A 21,498-nucleotide genomic window follows, 5' to 3' on the forward strand; every position below is an offset into this window, starting at 1 on the left:
TCACCACTCACCATCCCCATCCCAAAGGAATGGACAAGCTAGTTCATAAAACTATAGACCTTAGAGATGGAAAAGATGAACCGAGTCACCTGGCCCATCCCCCCATTGATGGAGGATTGTGTCCCAGGGTATTATCCAGAGCTTTATCCCGGCTGGCTATAAATTATATGATCATGAGGAAAAATGCGAACTACTGAAGAACTGACATGCCTTTTAACTGTGTGGGTTGTTTGGGAGCATTAGTGCTGGAGCAGTTGTTAGCCTGCTATGCAGGGCCCAAAGTACCTTCTCTCCTGTCACCAAAGGTTCTCCTTGCCTTTGTCCCTCTGCTGTGCCCAATTCTCTGTGACGATGGGCAAAGTATAAATGCCTAGACTGACAGAAAGGTCCTGAAGCACGCAGCTTTGAGATGGCCACCCCAGTAGAGATTGGCTGCAGAGTGACATATAAAGAATCTCCAAATCGTGCTGAAGTCCTTTTCCTTAGTGATAAGCAAGACTACACATTTTTACTGCACCAGCCAGTTTGACTTCAGCTCCGTGACCTGAGATTCCTCCGAAGAGTTGTACCTGGAAATAAAGCAACATTTCCTAATTTTCCTTCTGCTCAGTTGGAAGATCCTTTTGCCACGTCTTGATGCCTTTGGCCCTTCCCCCCTTCGCTCATGGTCTTTTCTTTGTGATCATGCTCACCTCAGGCTGTGTGAAATGGAAATCCAGTGAGGGTTGAATCCTATCTCAGTGCTGTTCAGTAGAAGGGCCAGCAGAGGGTACTCTAAGAACAGCATGACCATAAACAAGTGACCATCATCTTTTCACAGAGGCAGGGAACAAAAGGCAGAGGTGGCTGTCTAAGCCTAGCATGCCAGTGCTGCTGCCAGAATGCTTGCTCAGCCCCAGGACGAGTGCCATTGCATTAGCTGTTTTCTCTATGGCTATCATTTGCTTGTGGGTTGAAAGATTCAGGCTGCATTAGCCACAGTCCCTTGCTTTAGCAGGAGCTGGACAGGGTTGTGGTAAATTAAAGTTTGTGCCTTCCTGCTGGCTGTTTAATGCAAACCCTGGAGGAAGCACTGGCTCCCCTGATAACAGACACTCTTAATTAATGGAGCACAAATTGAATAGCCGCTTCCCCATGCGATTCATTAGGAGAACACAGATGGGCTCCTAAGAATCAATCCCAGTTGCGCCCAGCAGAGTGGCAGAGGGCTGCCTGATTGGACTCCCACTTGGTCCAGCAGACACAGCTGCATCCAAGCTGAGCAGAGCCCTAGGTTGGTAAACAGCTCCTCACCCTTGCACTTTGCAGGCAGCAGATGTACATCTTCTCTTTATTTACCAGATAAACAGCACAGATACTCGGTGAGAAACATACCATCTGACAGCTGCAACGTCTCTGTCATTCACTGGTTTGGAGCCACCAGCAATATTGCTAGAGGATCCAGTGACAAGGTGGACAAGGGCTCTGGCCTTTCATCTCTGCACAGCCGAGATCAAGTCTTATTTTAGGTCTCCCATAGAAATTAATTTTCCAGATCTTGCCTAATCTTCATTTGTGTGTGCCAGGCATCAGGGCTGTCAGTCTCTGCTCAGGAGAGGTGTCAGGGTCATAGGTCAGGTCTGAGAGGTGCATTGGCAGTTGGGGAAGCTTGCACAGAGCCCTCCTGTAGCATGTATGGCTCACACTGCTGCTGCTGCTCCCTGCTCTCGGGAGCACTGAACTCGCTCACCAGCCATGGCATGCCCCTTGGGATGTGTATTAAGCAATTAGGGGAGGGGCTGGAAGCTGTAGGGAGTGTTTCAGAACCACCCTCTTCTCAGTCTAAGAACAGGCCTTCTAGGACCACAGCCTGGCATTTCTTTGCCCACAGATGGAGGGCTGAGCATCTTTCCTACCCTTTTGCTCCTGGCTGGGCTTTCCGGGTCCCGGACTCTCTTTGGTAAAAAACTAATGAGCTGTTGCTCCCTCCCCCAGTCTCCCTGCACACACAGGTGGGTCTCCTTGGCAACAGGTTTTTCAGTCACTCTTTTTCCTCCAGTCTATTTTGATCTGCAGTGAAATGCCAGGGAGATTAATTCCTGTTTTGGAGAAGGGGGGAGGGGGAGGGTGGGCTCTGAAGGTGGGAAATGTGGAGTAGTGAATTATCCACCAAAAATTACCATCCCAGGACTCACTTTGTGTGAAGCTATTCATTATACGACTCTACTTGATAGCAGGCCATGGTCAGTTGGTTCTCACCTCCAGTGCAACGCTGAAATTCGTTCCTTTTTCCCAGTTCCTTAGGTGTGGTATCAGTTCTTTTTTCATGGGTCCCCAGTTTCTTATTCAAAGGCCAAATCTATTCAAAATATATCAATGCAAGTCTCAATTTTTAGAAATCTCATCAAATTCATGTGTTTGAATGTGATAAAGAATTAAAATACTAATTACTTATTTATTAATTAAATAATCAAATAAGGAGCTCAGATTTGAGTGTCTGTACATGACAAAATAAGTCTTGGGTCACCCCAAATGACAAATCCCTGCAACCAACAGACTGTTCTGAAGGATCTGGGACATACTACTTGCAATCTGAAGCTTTGTTCCTGCGCATGCTGCCATCTGTTAGGTCCTGTCCCACTTCCATATTGTATATAGAGCTTAAATACGGAAGAGGGTTTTGACAGACTATACATGACATAATGCATCTCAGGTCACCCCATGTGCCATCCCATCCCCCTGTGATCATTATTTCCTTATGAAGAGATGTTATGCTACTTCCTTTCTGGTCTGATAAATATATTACCCCAGTTTTTATTTTGTTAGTTAAGAGAAAAAATGCATGTACAAATCAACAAAAAGCCATATGCAATCAGTTTGTTGCAAATCCAGCTATAATATTTTCACAGAAATTATACGATAGTTAAAAATGAAGACGTCTACAGGAACCTTGGTTTGTTGTTAGATGAATTAAGAGGAGAAAAAATGGCTAAATTTATCAACATTTCTTTAACTGTGTTACAGATATAAAAGCATTTGTTGTTGTCTTGCTCCTTACACAACAAATATAAAATGAACACAAGGCTTGAGATCAGTGAGCTCCCAAATAATCTTGTTTATTAACTACATGTAAACATGCAAGTATGCTGAATGCATACTGCGGTTCTGAGTGGTTTCTGATAGCTTTTAAAATATAGAAAACAGTGAACACCATTAGAGCACTCACAAACGATTAAAGGAATACTGCCCTATTCCTATATACTACAATTAGCTGATCCAGTCTTCAGTGCTGCTATGGGACTTGTACAACAGCAATGTGGCTTGGTATACTTTAGAAGATTTTGGAGAACTCTGTCTGCAGCTAGAATATCTGCATCTCCTTTCCTTTTTAATTCCAAAACTCCAAACTAGAAATGCCAGACCTCTGTTTGTCCAAGTTTGTGGAAACATATAAAATGTTGTATAACAGCAACTTCATACCTATAACGGTAACACCTTTGTTTAAATAAACTCTACTGCAGGGATCGGCAACCTCTGGCGTGCGGCTCGCCAGAGTAAGCACCCTGGCGGGCTGGGCCGGTTTGTTTAATTGCTGCGTCCGCAGGTTTGGCCAGTCATGGCTCCCACTGGCTGCAGTTTGCCACTCCAGGCCAATGGGGGCTGCGGGAGGTGGAATGTGCTGGCTGTGGCTTCTCACAGCCACCATTGACCTGGAGCGGCGAACCGCGGCCAGTGGGAGCCATGACTGGCCGAACCTGCGGACGCAACAATTAAACAAACCGGCCCAGCCCGCCAGGTGCTTACCCTGGAGAGCCACGTGCCAAAGGTTGCTGATGCTTGCTCTACTGTTTATGCAAATAATGTTGCTGACTTCTGTTGAACTGATCAATATTTGAACATTATTTTAAATATTGTTATAATTAAGTTACATGGAAAAGTACTATAGAGAAGCAGGTGAAGGATTTTTCTGTGGTAGGGACATTTCCTTTTTTGCTGCAAATGATATTAGAGAAGACATGAGTCACTATTTTGAGATGCAGCCACAAAAATGCTTCTTGGTTTTTTCCTGTTTATTTACTATCAGACCCAGAAATTTCTGATGGAAGTAGCTGAGTGTCAAGTTTTTGATTATTTCCATGATTAGACTTAATTGCAAATGAAAAGAATAAGATGCATGGTTCACCATTAAAGAGATGGTGTGTACTCAATTGACATAGTATTTGCTCACTTTGACTCTAAAACTGTAAAATGAGTAAAGAAGTTTCAATGTCTTATAATAAAAATACTTTACTTGAGCAATTGGTGCTGCTGCTAGTGCTGATCACTGGTGACCCCTGTATTTAAGCATTCCTAAGGATTTGTATGCTAAGACCCCTGTTTTGCACAGATGGGAAATTTCTTCATTAATTTCTCCATAAAATTGCTGCAGCCATCTCCAAATTATGCCTCTCCTTAAGGATGTTTTTATGGTCTATAATCCTGACACAACCAACTACTGTATCAAACATCCACCTGGAGGGGGAAACTTTGATAAAGGTGCATGTGCCAAAGGACCAGTAGCAGCGTTTCATAGATTCAGAGTTTTTCAGGTCAGAGGGGACCACTAGATCATCTAGTCTGACCTCCTGTGTATCACCATAGAATTTCTTCCAGCTACCCTGGTACTGAGCCAAGTAACAATTTGTGTTGGACTAAAATGATGTTTTCTGGAATGGCATCCATGTTTGGTTTGGAAACATCAAAAGCTGGAGAATCCATCACTTCCCTTGACCATTTGTTCCAATGATTGATCACCCTCACTGTTAAAATTTGGTGCCTAATTTCTAATGTCAATGTGTCTGGCTTCAGCTTCTAGGCTGTGATAAATAGAGAGGGGGATAGCTTCATTTGATGGACACCTAGCCAGCTAGTTAGCTGTAAAATCCCTCTTGGTAGCTGTTCTTTACTTGCTGTACCTGTAAAAGGTTAAAAAGTCCCCCAGGTAAAGAAAAAAAGTGGGCACCTGACCAAAAGAGCCAATGGGAAGGTAGAACTTTTTAAAATTGGGAAGGAAACTTTCCCTTTGTCTGTAGCTCTTTGGGCTGAATGCTGTGTAACGTTTGAACCAGATATGATCATAAATCATCAGATCATGCCTAGAACTACTTATCTGAACTCCACATGTGTAAGTAGATCCGAATGTTTAGCTAGACGCGATTATGGTTATTTCGTTTATTTCATATTGGTTTGTGGACCCATCTGTGCTAACCCCAGATGCTTTTGTTTGCTTGTAACCTTTAAGCTGAACCCCCAAGAAAGCTATTCTGGGTGCTTGATTTTTGGAATTGCTCTTTTAAAATCTAGCAAAAGCCTAAGTTTCAGATGTATTTCCTTTCTTTTTGTTTTTAATAAAATTTATCTCTTTTTAAGAACAGGACTGGGTTTTTGGTGTCCTAAGAGGTTTGTGCATGTTATTTGATTAGCTGGTAGCCACAGCTAATTTCCTTTGTTTCCCTTCTTAGCTCTTCCCCAGAGGGGGGGAGGGAGAGAGAAAAGAGCTTGAGGGTACCACACAGAGAGAAATTCCCAAGTGCTCCTTCCTAGGTTCAAAGGGGATTTTGTTGCATTTGGGTGGTGGCAGCATTTACCAAGTCAGGGTCAGAGAAAAGCTGTAACCTTGGGAGTTTAATACAAGCCTGGCAAGTATTAATTTTTAAAATCCTTGCGGGCCCCACTTCTGCACTCGGAGTGACAGAGTTGGGATTCAGTCTTGACACAGCCATTGGTTCTTTTTCTGACTTTCTCTGCTAGATTAATGAGTCCTTCAGTAACCAGTATTTTGTCCACTTAAAAGGTACTTAAACGCTGTAATCAAGTCGTGTCTCAACTTTTTTTTGTTTTTTGGATAAGCTAAACAGATTGAGCTCTTTCACTCTCTCATGTCTGGCCTTTTCTCCAGCCCTCACATCATTTTTGTGGCTCTTTTCTTTGCCCTTTACAATTTTTCAACACCCTTTTAAGATATGGATGCCAGAACTGGATGCAGTAGTCTAATATTGATCTCACCAAGGCCATAAACAGAGGTAAAAATCACCTCCTGCTCCTACTCTTTACTTCCATTTATACATCCAAGGATCACATTAGCCCTTTTTGCCACAGCATTGCTCTGGGAGCTCATGTTCAGTTGCTTGTCTCCTTCATTAATGATTTGGATAATGGAATGGAGAGTATGCTTATAAAATTTGCAGATGACACTGAGCTGGAAGGGTCTGCAAATACTTTGGAAGCCAGGATTAGAATTCAAAATGACCTTGACAAAGTGGAGAACTGGTCTGAAATCAGCAAGATGAAATTCAGTAAAGAAAAGTGCAACATACTACACTTAGGAAGTCAAAATCAGACACACAAATGGGGAATAACTGGATAGGCAGTAGTACTTCAGAAAACGATCTCAGGGTTACAGTGGATCACAAACTGAACATGAATTAATGTGATGCAGTTGCAAAAAAGACTAGTATCATTCTGAGAGGTAGTGTGGTATGCAAAACATAATTGTTCTGCTCTACTTAGCACTGGTGTGATCTCAGGTGGAGTACTGTGTCCAGTTTTGGGCGCCACATTTTAAGAAGATGTGGACAAACTGGAGAGAATTTAAAGAAAAGCAATAAAAATGATATAAGGTTGAGAAAGCCTGCCCTAACAGGAAAGGTTTTAAAAAAGGTTGTGAAAAGAAGATTGAGGGGGGGACTTGATAAAGACTTCAAGCATCTCAAAGATTATAACGAAGATGGTGATCTGTTGTTCTCCTTGTCCACCGAAGGTAGGAGTAGTAGTAACAGGCGTAATCTGAAGCAAAGGAGGTTTAGTTAGATATTAGGGGAAAATGTCCTAAGTATAAGGTAATTAAGCTCTGGAAGAGACTAACGAGAGAGGGTGTGGAATCCCCGTCATTGGAGGTTTTTAAAACCAGGTAGACAAACATTTGTCTAGGTATACTTGGTGCTGGCTCAACTCAGGGGGATGGAGAAGATGACTTTGGAGGTCCTTTCCAGGCCTACATTGCTATGAATCTATGATCCCTAAATCCTTTTCAGAGTCATGCTTCTCAGGACACAGTCCCTCCTTGGGCCGATATGGCCTGCATTCTTTGTTCACAGATGTGTTAAAACATACTTTATTTGAATGCAGATTACTCTGAAGGACTGCTTTGTCCTCACCATTATTTACACTCCCTCCAATCCTTGTCTCAGCCACAAATTTTATCAGCAGTGATTTTATATTTATTTTCTGGCTGTTGGTGAAAATGTTGAATAGCATCGGGCCTAGTATTGATCCTGGCAGACCCCACTAGAAACACACATGCTCAATGATAATTCCCCACTGGCAACTGCTTTTTGAGACCTCTCACTTACTCATTTCTTAATCTATTTAACATGTGCTTTGTTGACATTGTATAGTTCTAACTTTTAAAATCAGAATGTCATGTGGTATTAAGTCAAACGCCTTATAAAACTCTAAGTATTTTATATCTATTCTGTAGAGGTTCTTATGCCGAGCTTATCAGTTTCGGGGCACCTTCTGAGCATTAGTGCACCTTCCAGTAGTGTGACTACACATCTGTCATGTGGTGTTTGTTCTCTCATCCTCTACCCAGGGATAGAAGCATGTGTAGTGGAGTGTCTTGTTTTGGCAGGGTTTGGGATTTATTTATTTAAATATGCATATTGCTGTGTGTGTGTTAGAGAAGGCATGGTCACAGAAATGAGCCTTGCATGTGGAGCAGAAGGTGGTTAGGTTTGTGATTGTCCTTAGTTCCTGGGGGAGTTTATTGCACAGTATGGGACCAGCTCCCCAGAAAGCTCTGTCTATTGCCCAGACAGACATTACCTTTATTGTAGAGAGTTCCATTGTGCCTGAGGAGTGGAGTTGTCGATCACGGTCTTTGTTCCGGAATTTAAGAAATCTTTGCAAGAACCTTGGCTCAGGCCATTCCATGCCTTGAAGATAAGGATGATACTTTGAACTTGATCTGAAATTCTGTGTAAAGCCAGAATAGAGAGCAGAGGACAGGTGTGACGTGTCTGTGTTAACCTGTGTTGCTGAGGAGATGCACTGAAGCAGTCTGTACTAAATGAAGTTTCCTAAATGCTGACGGTTTCATGCTCAGGTGCAGCACAGTGCTTTCAGCCAGCCGAGAGGTAACGAAGGTGTGAACAACTTAGGCCAGGTTATTGTTCACCAGGATAGGAGAGAGTATCATAGCCAACCAGAGATGGCAGAAAGTATTACTCTTGGCTTCTGCTATGTGAGAGCTTAGTATCAACAGGGAATCGAAGAGTACCGTTGTATAATTTAGATGGAATATATGGGCCCAGAGAGTCAAAGTGTTAACATGACCCTCTCTCTATCCAACATTAAGCCGTTATAAAAAGGTTGGGGGGCTGGTCCACAGAGACCTCAGCCAGTTTAGTGCCATGAGAAACATACCATTAAAATGTTTTTTTCCTTTAATTAAAGAAAAAGCAGGACAAACAGTTAAAGCATTTGACAGTCTCCTGGATGGGATTAACGGTGGTAACAATTGTCCTTTTTGGGAAACAGAGAAGAAGTTAGTTGAAATGGACTAGAGCTGTTGTTGTTTCTGTAGCCTGACCCCATTTTCTAAAAGCCTGGACAAAACACACACAAAAGAGGAAAGAAAAGAACAGCAAAGATAAAATATGCAGTTTGTCTCTGGTGTTAATTCTCACTTGCAACCTCACTGCTAGAGAAATACAGACTTGACACACAGTCTTATTAGCCACCCCAAAACCTGGGAAACTTGTACCAGAACTAGATTGTTTAGGGAATTGCTTTTATCTGACTCTTGGTCATGAATTTATAGCAGTGTTGAAAAATAATCAGCCTTGACCAACTAAGCCAGACTCTTATTAGACTGAAGGAAAAAGGAAACGGACAGAAAAGAAAAGGTGGGTAAGGAAAAGGACACATGGGCCGGGGTGGGGGGGCGGGGGCGGGGGATGTGTGTGACAAAGTGAGAGTTAGCTAGAGCCAGTGGAGGTCTCAGCAAACCGGATGTTCAACAAATTGGTCTCTCTGCCTCCTACATGAAGTCTGTGTCTCATTTATGGACACAAAAACATCTTTGTGCTGAGACAAATTTCAGGATCTATCTAAATATTACCTGTTCTGCTATACAGGTCAGAAAACTGGACCTTTTTACTGGCAAACTTGGAGTGGCTAGAAGCATTCCATATGCCCCATCAGTGCCAAATCCTGAGCATACAGTGGTTTCATTTTGCGCAAAATGTCACAATCTTGCAAAGATCTTGTCTTCCTTGTCACTCAATATAGTCAAAAGCAGCATTGCATGCTCTTTGGCCAAGTCTCCAGAATGAACAAAAACACCCTGTGACAGGTTCACCACACCTCCCTGGGACCCACTTGGAACTGGGGTACCATGGAGCCCACCTGACACACCTGCCTGGGCTCCCTTCATACTGTATTGCTGAGGCAAGCCAGCCGTGCCCTCCCTCAGGCTTCAGACTGCATTTTACCAGCACACATGCAGGTAGGGACACATCCAGTTGCAGCTATACACACAGATGCTGAGATCAGCTCTGCATGGGAAGGCTCCACTAAGACACTGGCCAGTTACTCAAGTGCACCTTCCCTCCCCCCACCCCCAAGTATAAACCCAAAATTGTACCATCTTGCACTGCTCATGAAATTTGCCCTCTCCCTCAGTGTGGAGAAAGATATACGCAGCTTTCTACCTCAAGTTATAAATTCCATACATTGGCTTTTAGACAAAACAAAACAAGTTTATTAACTACAAAAGATAGAGTTTAAGTGATTATAAGGGATAGTAAACAGATCAGAGCAGATTAGCCAGCAAATAAAACAAAATGCAATCTGAGATTAATATACTAAAGAAATTGGTTACAAGTACCAAATTCTCACCCCAAATGATGTTTTGAGCAGATTACAGAGACTTGCTTGAAGCTTAAAACTCCAGATATTCCTTTCACAGATCAGACACCCTCTAGCCTGGGACCATCATTTCCCACAGTTCAGTCTTTATTCCTCAGGTGTTTCCAAGCGTGTTGTCCAGGGATAGTGAGGTACTCTTATGATGTCATTGTTCCCCTTTTATATCTTCTTTTCAATTGCTGGAAAGTTCTTTTGCTATGACCTGGGTCAAACAGTTCCCATTATGTAGTGCTATCTCTGAGAGGTTTCTATTGTACACAGTTCCTGGAGTAATCCTTGTGCTTGTGTGCATGTCCTCAATTAGCCATTAGCATTGTTTGGCCTTTTTACTGTTGTACCTGAAAGGCTGTTTGTGCGTGTTTTTAACCTCACAACATGTTTCAGTAAAACATACATAGCCAAATTTCATAACGTCACATACGACGGTAGCACATACAATCCAATGATATATTAATGTCTAGCAGATCAAGACTTTTAGAATGATACCTCACAAGGCATACTTTGTACAAAACATATCCTAATACATGACAGTGGTGAATACTGGGGTGCCAGGATGTCACACACCCCAGCACACCATGCTTTCAAACTGTCCATAGACGCGTGAAAGGGGTGCATGCCCTCATCTTACCTGGCACCGCCCTCAGGGCTGTCCCAGAGATTTGTGTATTTGCAGGATCGAGTCAGATCTGGGAACTTCACTACATGAAGAGAAGAGTTAGGGGGGATTTGATAGCAGCCTTCAACAACCTGAAGGGGAGTTCCAAAAAGGATGGAGCTAAGCTGTTCTGAGTGGTGACAGATGACAGAACAAGAAGCAATGGTCTCAAGTTGCAGTGGGGGAGGTCTAGGTTGGATATTAGGAAAGACTATTTCACTAGGAGGGTGGTGAAGCACTGGAATGGGTTACCTAGGGAGGAGGTGGAATCTTCATTCTTAGAGCTTTTTAAGGCCTGGCTTGACAAAGCCTTGGCTTGGATGATTTAGTTGGTGTTGGTCCTGCTTTGAGCAGGGGATTTGACTAGATGATCTCCTAAGGTCTGTTCCGACCATAATATTCTATGATTCTATGATGCCTAGAGTGACACCATCAACTGTGGTGGCAATGGTCCTTAGTAGACTGTGTGTGTTTGATAAGCAGAGGTGAGGATGTCATCTGGGTCCCTTTCTTAGCCCAGTCATCAGGACATCTCAGGATTAGGACGATGAATGCCCAGCAGAGTTACAGTAGATCCCTGGGTCCCCAGAGACAGTACTGGTGGCAGCCATGATGGTAAAGCTCAATCCTTCCCCTTCTTTCAGTCAACAATTGACACCTTTGCTCTGTTATTGCTAATTTTCACTCCCCAAATTCTCTTTGAAAACCCCAAAAGGGAGTGATGGATGGAATAATTTATCCTCTCATTATTTTGTCCATCTATTAGGCCTAATGTCCAACAAACCAAGTTTGGTCCGTTGATTTCTGGTCCCTCACTTTTTTAGTTTACCAGGCATGATTTTCCTGTTGTATCAGGAGGCTTTTTTGTTTGGACTAACTCAGGATGTCTCCCTTTTCCATCTTTCCTCATCAATATTTATTGTTATAAGTTATTGTAACATTTAATGAACTTTCACTCACTTCTTACAATTGAATTTAAAATTGGGTAAATTTGTAGGACAAACTATAGCAACAGTACTCCTAAACTAAAGATCTAACTGACTAATTATGGGTGTGTCTCCTTCAACCAAAGGAGACTGCACTGTAGCTGAAAAGGCTTTACCTTTATCAATTAAGTCTGTAATGTCAAAGAATGAAATCAGGTTTCTTTGGCAAGACTTGTTTTCCATAAAACCACGTTGCCTAGAATTAATTATATTCCTAGTCGTTAATACTGTAGCAACTGAATCTGATATCAGATTTTCCATATTTTTCCCTGGTATTAATGTCAAGCTAAGTGTCCTATAGTTATCTAGTTCATACCGCTTGGAGTTTCTGAATATTGGCACAACATTAGTACTCTTCTGGTCTTTTGGAATTTCTCTGGGATGAAGATCTTCTTAGCCAACTCTTTTAGGACTCTTGGGTGCAAGTTATTAGGGCCTGCTGATGGGATGGAAATAAATTAATCAGCCTTGTATCATACGAATACATTATCCTGCTTCTTTCCAAATACAGAACAGAAATATTTATTGAACGCTTTTTACATCATTATTAACAATTTTACCATCTCCATCTAATAATGTGCTTATATCCGTAAACTTATAGACTTTAAGGACAGAAGGGACCATCATGGTCATCTAGTCTGACCTCTTGCACATCACAGGCCACAGAATCACATCCACCCACTCCTGTAATAGACCCATAACCTCGGGCTGAATTATTGAAGTCCTCAAATCATGATTTAAAGACTTTGAGTTACAGAGACTCCACCATTTGACCCACACCATTGCTGGTATTTATTAGATTCTTAATATTCTTTAAAAGCTCCTTATTGTCCTTAGACTGTCCAGCCATGGAGTTTTCCCCTGATGTCTTTAGCTTCCTTTATCCATTTTCTACACTTCAGAAGTTTTTATTTACATTGATTGCTCTGTACATCAATTGTTGCATGAGACCTCCAGCATGTCTCCCAAATTGAACTCCTCAATAAGAACACCATTTCTGTCAACACACTAAGCATGTATCTGTAAAAAATAACTCATTTTGTTTACTGGTTTGATTCAGTGGCCTGTAACAGACCCCCCACCAGACCATATCCTGGGCTTTGTTAGTCACCACATTGATCCATATGTATTCAAGATCTTGTGGTTCTGAATTATCAACAGGGTCCAAGTTTTCCATGATAAAAACCCAAAATTCTACAATTAAAAAAACCCCAAAATCCGTGTTTTTCTGCAATTAAAATGAAACACTGAACTTTAGCTTCCCTAGTCACAAGATATATAGGTATCAACTGAACACAGTGTTTTACTAATACAGTGAAACCCCGTTTATCCGATCTAATTGGGACCAGGGCCAGATTAGATAATCAAGAATTCGGATAATCTGGAGAGCTTCACCTGCGAGTGGCCGGGCATGGGCTGTCAGCCCTGTTTTGGTTAATACAGAGAGCCAGATAATGGAAGCTCGGACAAATGGGGTTCTATTGTATATGTTTTGATTTTTTCATAAAAAGTAAAAACTAAAGATTCTCTCTAAAAATGCAAATTTTGTGTTTTTCCAGGGAAAATGGATTTCTAGGATCCCTGATTGTCAAGCAACAGCGACTAATGTAGAGTGCCCCTGCCCCTAACACACACATGCACACACACCTTTTACCCACTCTATTCCTCCTGACGAGGTGATAATCCATCATGTGAAATGTCCCACCAGGTTTCAGTATTGCCAATTCGATATATTTTTCTCAATGAGAATTTCTTAATCCTCATAATTGTTAACCAGACTCCTAGCATTGGTATAGAAGTGACTGAAAAATGTCTTCTCTTCATGTGTTTTGTCACATCCGTTCAATTTGTTTGTGATGTCTTGAGTTTTAGTTTTGTACAGCATTTGTCTCCATAGCACCTCCTCTGGTGTAGGTAGCTCAATGCCCTCCTAGCTGCTCCAACTAGTCTTCTACAGAGAAGGTTAGCCCCTGATCTGTGAGATGCCAGCCATCCCATATGTACAGCCTCCACTCCCACTGGAATGTGGCCACAAAACCTATACCTTCAGCCTCATACCAGTGTGCAACCAACAGTTCACCTCCTGTATTTTCTGCCTTCTCTTGCTCATTGGATTGGAAGGACCTCTGATGAGATCACTTGGACTTTCCTTTTCTTCCAATCCCTTCCAAGGTGCCTGAGGTCTTCTCTAATTTGAACAGTTCCATGTGATGCTGTGTCGTTGGCTCCAATGTGTATCATCATCAGTGGACAAAGAACTTCATAATCTTGTCTAGTCATTCAGTTACCTCTCATATTTTCACTCCAGGGAGACAACACAGTCTTATTGTCCCTGTGTCCCTTCTTCTTAATATTGAGTTACCAATGATGATTGTCTGTATTCTTATGATGTTGACGGACCTCACTTGGTTGCTGCCCATTTCCTACCACAAGAACACCCATCAGGTATGTCCCCAGGTATGTTCCATTCCTCTAGAGACAGGTTCTTCTGTAGCTGACTGGCTGAGCCTCTGAAAATGCTTTGATACTTCTGGTGAAGTTGTGAAGTTGAATGACTCTTGGCTTTCTTTCCCCCTCTTGTTAAAAATCACCTATCCACTTTGGTTTCTACTCCCTCCAATTGCCTTATTGCTGATCCATCCCCTTGTGGCATCTGACAATGGTTTCCAAATCTGGTTGTCCAAGAAGTCTTTGCTGTCTCAGATGCTGTACAATATTACAAATTATGCTTCCAGACAACGTGTCTGCTCCTCCAGTACAGCCACCAGCTTGCATTTCATACACTAGAAATCTATTCTCTCTTCTGGCAGAAAGTAAAACATAGCACATCCAAGGTGGATCACAGCGCTTGTTCTCTCCTAAGCCATATCTGCTCTCTGGTGTAGAGCCAAACCTAAAAGAGGAATCACACTCCCTCTCTAAACTCTCACCAAAACTCATCCAGTATACCATACCCATTCGCCTTCCAACTAACATATACCAAACCTCACTACTCAGCTCCCACCCTCACAAACAAGGAGTGAATAACCACACAAATTTCAAAAACTGGTTCTGTTCAAAGCCCCACAAATCACAGCAACAAGGCCCTCACTGAGACACAAACAGATCCATCTCACCTGGCCATTCAGAGGCCCCCAGCCCAACAAAACCACCCACCCTCCCAAAGAACAACCAACCAACAGATGCAACAAATACAACATGCACCAAGTCCCTCTACCTGCAAGTCTAGGATCCATAGCTTCATCCTCAGACTCTCCTGTTTACTGTTCCGGTTGCCCAGCTAACAGGTGTGTATGTGTTTGAGGGTGAAGGAGGAGGGCTGGTGACATGGACCACAGTTTTTTGCAAAGAAGTTCCAAATAAGGGAGTTCCAATGTCTCAGCTACAGCAGAACAGTTCAATGGTTGTGCTGACCGGAGACTTATTTTATCACATACAGCCAGTCAAAACCCACTTCAGTCACCATTTACAATATGGAAATGGGAGTGGTGGCATAACAGGTGACAGCATATTGCTCATAAACAGCTTTGGTCAATAAGTGGCATGACCCAGTCCTTCAGAGCTATCTGATGCTTGCAGGGATGTGTCACTTGGGGTGACTGAGACTTATTTCATCACATACAGTCACTCAAATCCCAGCTCCTTATTTGATTATTTAGTTAATAAGTAATTAAGGAATTAGCCATTTAATTTTTATCACATTAACTTATTGTAAGACTCAATTTTTAGAAATCTCATCAATTTAAAAAAAATATAATTTTGGCCTTTGAATAAGGAACAGAGAACTCTGAGTAAGGAGTTGGTACCACAAATAAGGAACTGGGAAAAGGAACCAACTTCAGCCTCCTCCTCCAGTGGAGTCTATTAAGCTGTCACTGTGTTACAAACATCTCCCTCTGATATACTCAGCTTTGTTTTGCACTGTCTCTTTGTTGAGAGTTTAAACACTTGAACAACAACAGCACTCAGCTCTTACAACATGGCGGGGGACACAAGCGGTGAAAGGAAACAATCCCTTGCTCAAAGGATATTGTTCTGACTTATGCATGTGATGCTCATTATACAGTACACTCTGAACTAGGTGTCAGCATCAGCCAGTCCATCCTGAGCTACAGAGCACTCACCAATGGTTCCCTACTCCCCAATGTTGGAGGGTGAAAGAGTTGGGGCAAAAGATTGTGCCTCTTACCTTGGACCCATAAAGAATTCCAGGGTCTTTTGGAATTTTTATTCCCTGGCCTTCTGTATTCACACAATGTAGTTACTCAGAAATTGTTCTCTACAGAAAAAACATAGGTGAACTCTGTTCCAAGCACTTCTAGGACTAGCTAGATACACTAGACAACACTGGGCTGCTTTGGATGAGTGCCTTTTCCGGGAACAACAAGAAGGGTGTGATTTTTTTAACCTATTAATCATGAAGTTGTGGAGACACAGTGCATGAATGACTGCTGCCTAATTTATGCATCTAATTACTGGGACTTAATACAGAAATCAGGTAAATTGAACATGGGAATCAAGTAACATTGGCCATTTGCACACACAAGCACAGTAACGTGTTTTCAAAATGGTTATAACTCAAGTCATATATCTAGTCAGAGAGTATTTAGACAGAAAAGTCACATTTCAGAGCAGCTGTTACCAGTTTCTAAAAGCAAGTTGTTTAAAAGGCTTCTAATAGAATTCGCACTGGCCTAAGGCGGAAATCTTGTTGGACACACTTTCTGGTTGATGATATTGTATTAATGAGTTGCCCATTTGTTTCCACTAGGAGGGAGGGAAACCTCTCCAGAAGAGTCCAGGAGACATGGGTTTCACCATGACTGGACGGGAATGCTCAGAATACGTGAGATGGAAGAAAGAACGAGATCAGATTGACCTTGAGAGGCTAGCGCGCCACAAGAATGCAAAGGGCGAATGGCGACGGGCATGGGATATAGAAAAGTCAGAACATATGTAGGTCATCTACACCCCTGAGGTGCCTAGCATGCTACAAGCCCTATTATGGCAAATGATAGGTTCTGGCAGTAGGTCTGTATTCTGATGGGACATTGTGAACTGGCAAACTGTGAAACATTAAATCCCAGAGGCTGATCAGCATGGGTTCTACAGGGACTCTGAGAGCTGTAAAGGGGGTTGAATCACATCCCATTATCTCTACCTCTATAGAGGGGTTAACCTCCAGTTAATTCCACTAGTCCTCCACAATTTAAGGCATATGGGACTGATGGAGGCAGGAAGAAACTGGGGCTGTTCCAAAAAGGACAGTTGGGCAAATCTGCTTTGATATTTCAAACTTTGTCATCCAGCCATCATGATTTCTCCTTTTCATTCCCATAAAAAGCCAGCCCACCTACATCATCATTACCTTATAAAGTAACCTCCTGCAGACATTCCAGTGTACTCTCTGTCATGGGCAGGGCCATCCTGTGTCAGATCAATGACCGGCACGGTGTATAGTACTGTGGGACAACTCTCATCATGGTATTGCTGAGTAATGAGGTAGCCTCTCTTCATTTACATTCTGCCTCTTTAGCAACCCACACCTAGCTGAAATGCACTGGCCAGGTGGCTTTTGGGAGTGGAACACACTGGTCCCAAGGGCTTTGGAGTACAGCTCGTTACAGACACTGGATTGAAATTCGTACCATTATATGCTCTAGACCAGGGGTCGGCAACCTATGGCACGTGAGCCAATTTTTAATGGCTTGCTGGGGCCTGCCAGGACCCTAGTGTGCCATTAAAAATCCTGCCGACGCGGCAAGCTGCAGGGTCCGCGCTCCAAGGCTGGAGTGCTGGACCCAGCACAGCAAGCCGCCGGCCCCTCCCCCGCCTTCCCCATGAGCCATGCCACCATGTACAGCGCTCTGGGGGCTGGGGTTGCGTGGTCCCGCAGGGCAGCATTTGGCTCCATGGGGAGGGAAAGACGCTCCCCTTCCATCCGGAGCCCCGCCCCTCAGAGCGCGGCTCGCGAAGCGGCAGGGCTCCAGATCAGCGGGGAACCTCATGGTAAGGGGTTTGGGTCCGGGGCGGGGTTGGATAAGGGGTGGGGGCACTCAGGGGACAGGGAGGAGGGTGGGTTGGATGGGGGACGGGGGTCTCTGGAGGGGACGGGGGGGTCGATGGAGCATGGGAGTCCTGGGGTCTGTTGGGGGTGGAGAGTGGATAGGGGTCAGGGCAGTCAGGGGACAGGGAGCAAGGAAGGTCCTGGGGAGGCAGTTAGGGAGGGGGGGCGTCTCTGGAGGGGATGGTCAAGGGACAAGGAGCTGGGGGGGTTAGGAGTTCAGGGGGGCTGTCAGGAGGTAGGGGTGTGGAGAGGGGTTGGGCAAGCAGGGAGCAGGGGGGTGTTGTATGGGTCTAGAGTTCCAGGGGTCCTGTCAGGGGGTGGGGAGCGGTTATATAGGCATGGGAGTCCAGGGGGTCTGTCTGGGTGCGGGGGTATGGGTAAGGGTTGGGGCAGTCAGGGGACAAGGGGCAGGGAGGCTTAGATAGGGGGTGGGGTCCCAGGAGGGGGTAGTTGGGACAAGGAATGAGGGGGGTTGGGGGTTCTGGGGGGGCAGTCACCCAGCCCTCTGCCCTGAGCCCTGCACCCCCATACCCCCCCAGGCCCCTGCCCTGAGCCCTGTACTACCTAGCCCTCTGCTGACTCCTTCACCCCTCCGCATGATGCCACCCCTGACTCTGGCACCCCCACACATACCCAGCACCCCCCTCACATGTGCCTAGCCCTCTGCCCTGACTCTTGCACCCCCCACATCTCCAGCCCCCCCGCCACATCCCCATCCCCACCCTGAGCACCAAATGGGAGCTCCTGCACCCCACTCACATTCCCACCTGCACCCCTCACACCAAATGGGAGCTGCCCAGGTAAGTGCCCTCACATCCCAACCCTGAGCCCCCTCCCTCATTCTAGCCCCTGGCCAGACCCTTCACCCCCAGCCCTGTGTTCAGTGCACTCCCACCCTCAGCTCAGTGCAGAGAGAGGAAGAGAATGGGCCAGAACCAGGGAGAAGGTACCCACTGTATGTGGGCAGGGTCAGGACCACGGGCTGAGCGGGTCCGGCAGCTGGGATCCCGGCTGGCAGGAGCCGGCGGATGGAACCCCTGAGCAGCAGTGGGCTGAGCCACTCAGCCCACTACCAGTCTGGGGTCCCGGCTGCTAGCCCCGCACAGCCCGCTGCCAGACCTTTCCCAGCTGGGGTCCCTGCTGCAGGCCCCACTCAGCCCATTGCCGGCCTAGATGAACAGAACCCCAGACCAGCAGCGGCTTGAGCGGGCCGGCGGCGTAAGATCAACATTTTAATTTAATTTTAAATGAAGCTTCTTAAACATTTTGAAAAACTTGTTTATTTTACAATACAACACTAGATAAGTTATATAATATATAGACTTGTAGAGAGAGACCTTCTAAAAAACATTAAAATGTATTACCGACACACGAAACCTTAAATTAGAGTGAATAAATGAAGACTCGACACACCACTTCTGAAAGGTTACCAACCTCTGCTCTAGACAGAGCGGTTTTCCTGATGCCAGACTCACATCATGCACTATACAGAGGGCTTTTACAGGACAGGTATGGGGGATGGTCCTTTGGCTAAGTCTTAGAATGGGTAGCTAGCAGATCTCAGTTCTGTTCCCACCTCTACCACAAACTTCCCATGTGATCTTGAGAAAGTCACTTAAAGCTTGATTTTGCAGAGATGCATTGGGAGCTGTGGGTTTATAACACCTCTGAAAATATGACTCTTAACCTTTCTGTACCTCAGTTGACCCATTTGTAAAACAGGGATAATACTCATCTAACTCACAGCCAGTTGGTGAGGCTCCATTTATTAACATTAGTAAAGTACTTTGAGATCCTCAAACAGAAAGTTCTATGAAAAATTAATACTTATTACTTTATTTATTATATGTAATAGGTGGCGAGCTTCTGGGGGTAGAACTGTGCACAGGGCAGAAAGCTTTTGGCAAGAAAGATCCCACAGAGAAGTTTTTTACCATTCACTATTTCAGCAGGTGTCCTATATACACTGTAGAAAGCCATATGATAAATTCATTTATCATGCACCCTTGACAATTTCACCTGTACTCTGCTCACTAACCCATCTCCCTGGGACTTGCTGTAATGTTCCAAGTCACCAAACAGCTTCCAACAGGCTCTCACCTTTTTAAAATAAAGTCTCCCTGCCAGGATAAAAGAGATGGCTAGCAAATTTGTTACATTTTACCCCCTGGAGGAGTTGGAGGGCTCTTTTTACCTCTAAGATTTCAGTGATTATATTATTTCAGCTGTCTTGTGACACTGTCATGTAAGATGGAGGTCTTTAAAATGAAACAATTAAAAACAAACCCTCAGTCTGCCATAGATTTGTTTCCTCTGTCTCCCCCAAATGTGGAACTTCCACGCCCAAAATTACCCTGGCTTGAGGCCTAATTAATATTCAGACAGGTTGTAATGATGCTGCCAGTGGGAGCCAGCTGAGGTCACTCAATTAGGGTGAATTGCAAACAGAATGGGGCAGACAAACCCCAAAAGCTGGTGGATATTCCAATACTTTAGATTTGCCAAGCCAGCACAAAACAGCTTCTGTATTACCTCACTGGTTACTTGGAAGTCCAAACAACGCAGTTCCCTTAAAGTGCCCAGCCTCAGGCCTCCATCCAGACACTCATGTCAAACATATTATGATTACTGAAAATCTTATCTCTTCATATAAAAGAAAAGGTTCTTCTGATCCCAAAGGACCAGCCACAGCCCTAGGTCAATATAAAACTTAGATCTTATCCCAAATACATACTTATAGCCAATCCTTAATAAACTAAACTAAAATTTATTAAAAAAGAAAAGAGAGAGTGTGTTGGTTAAAAGATCAATATACGTACAGACTTGTATTCAATTCTTGAGGTTCAGATACATAGCAAAGATGAGCTTGTAGTTGCCAAAAGTCCTTTTAGAAATAGTCCATAGGTTATAGTCCAATGTCCATCAGTGACTGGTGATCTCAATCCTTATGGCTCAGGGTTTCCCCTTCTTGAAACCCAAAGCAGATCTGAGATGAAGAAGGATCAAGTCCCAGGGTTTTTATATCTTTCCTGCAGTCTTTTGGCCTGAGAAAACAATAGGCTTAACTCTCCTTCTCTCAAACATCATGGCAATTAGCACAGGATAGTTTATCCATTAAACAGTTCAGATACAGGTTACCACAACCGTCAAAGAAACATATAGACAATAATACTATTTCACTTCCTAAATATCACTACTCCTTTTTTGATCGTTGAATCAAAGCCATGGTAATAGACAAGACTTGTTTGCTCAGGTCTTGTGATGTAAGCAAACATCTACCCTTCTATCTCTAACAATGCAGGCTTGCATTTCAAAGCTCTATTCATTTACATATCTTCCTAACCAGTCTCTGAAGTTCAGCCATGGGTCAGGTCAGTCTGTGAGTTAATTAACTCTTTCTGGCCCTGTCACCTTTCAGTGAGATATTATATTACACTCATAACATCACACAGGTCAATAATAGGCTTTCTATACATAAAGATATCACAGCTTTAATGTCCAGTATCTTCCAGCTGTATGGGGATAGAATCGGGTACTTTATACCAATGGAAAGGAGAAATTCCCAGCTTCCTAACTGGAGGCACCGCCAGGAGGAGCCCACGATATTGTAACCTTTTAAGTTTATTGTCAGAGACTATTGAACTAGATGGGTTACTTCTCTGATCTAGTATGACAAACCCTATGTTCCTAGAGAACAATTTTAGGTCATTTTTAGTAGTTTGTGTGGCTCTCCCCTGCACCTTGCATAATTGGGCTCATGAGAACAAGGGCACCTGGCTTTACAGGTGGATGATACAAAAAAAAATCCTGATTAAAATCTTGACATCTCCAATAGATTC

General features: G+C 43.8%; 1 protein-coding gene across 1 annotated transcript in view; it reads left to right on the forward strand.

Annotated features, from left to right (window-relative positions):
• CCDC9B (coiled-coil domain containing 9B) overlaps positions 1 to 21,498 on the forward strand; it is a 159,322-nt gene that overhangs the window by 96,800 nt on the left and 41,024 nt on the right. Inside the window, exon 7 of the mRNA XM_050954829.1 lies at positions 16,364 to 16,548. Coding sequence (XP_050810786.1) covers positions 16,364 to 16,548 — 185 coding nt within the window. The remainder of the gene's footprint in view (positions 1 to 16,363; positions 16,549 to 21,498) is intronic.

The sequence above is a fragment of the Gopherus flavomarginatus genome, chromosome 5 (genome assembly GCF_025201925.1).
Source record: "Gopherus flavomarginatus isolate rGopFla2 chromosome 5, rGopFla2.mat.asm, whole genome shotgun sequence".
Taxonomy (NCBI): Eukaryota; Metazoa; Chordata; order Testudines; family Testudinidae; genus Gopherus; species Gopherus flavomarginatus.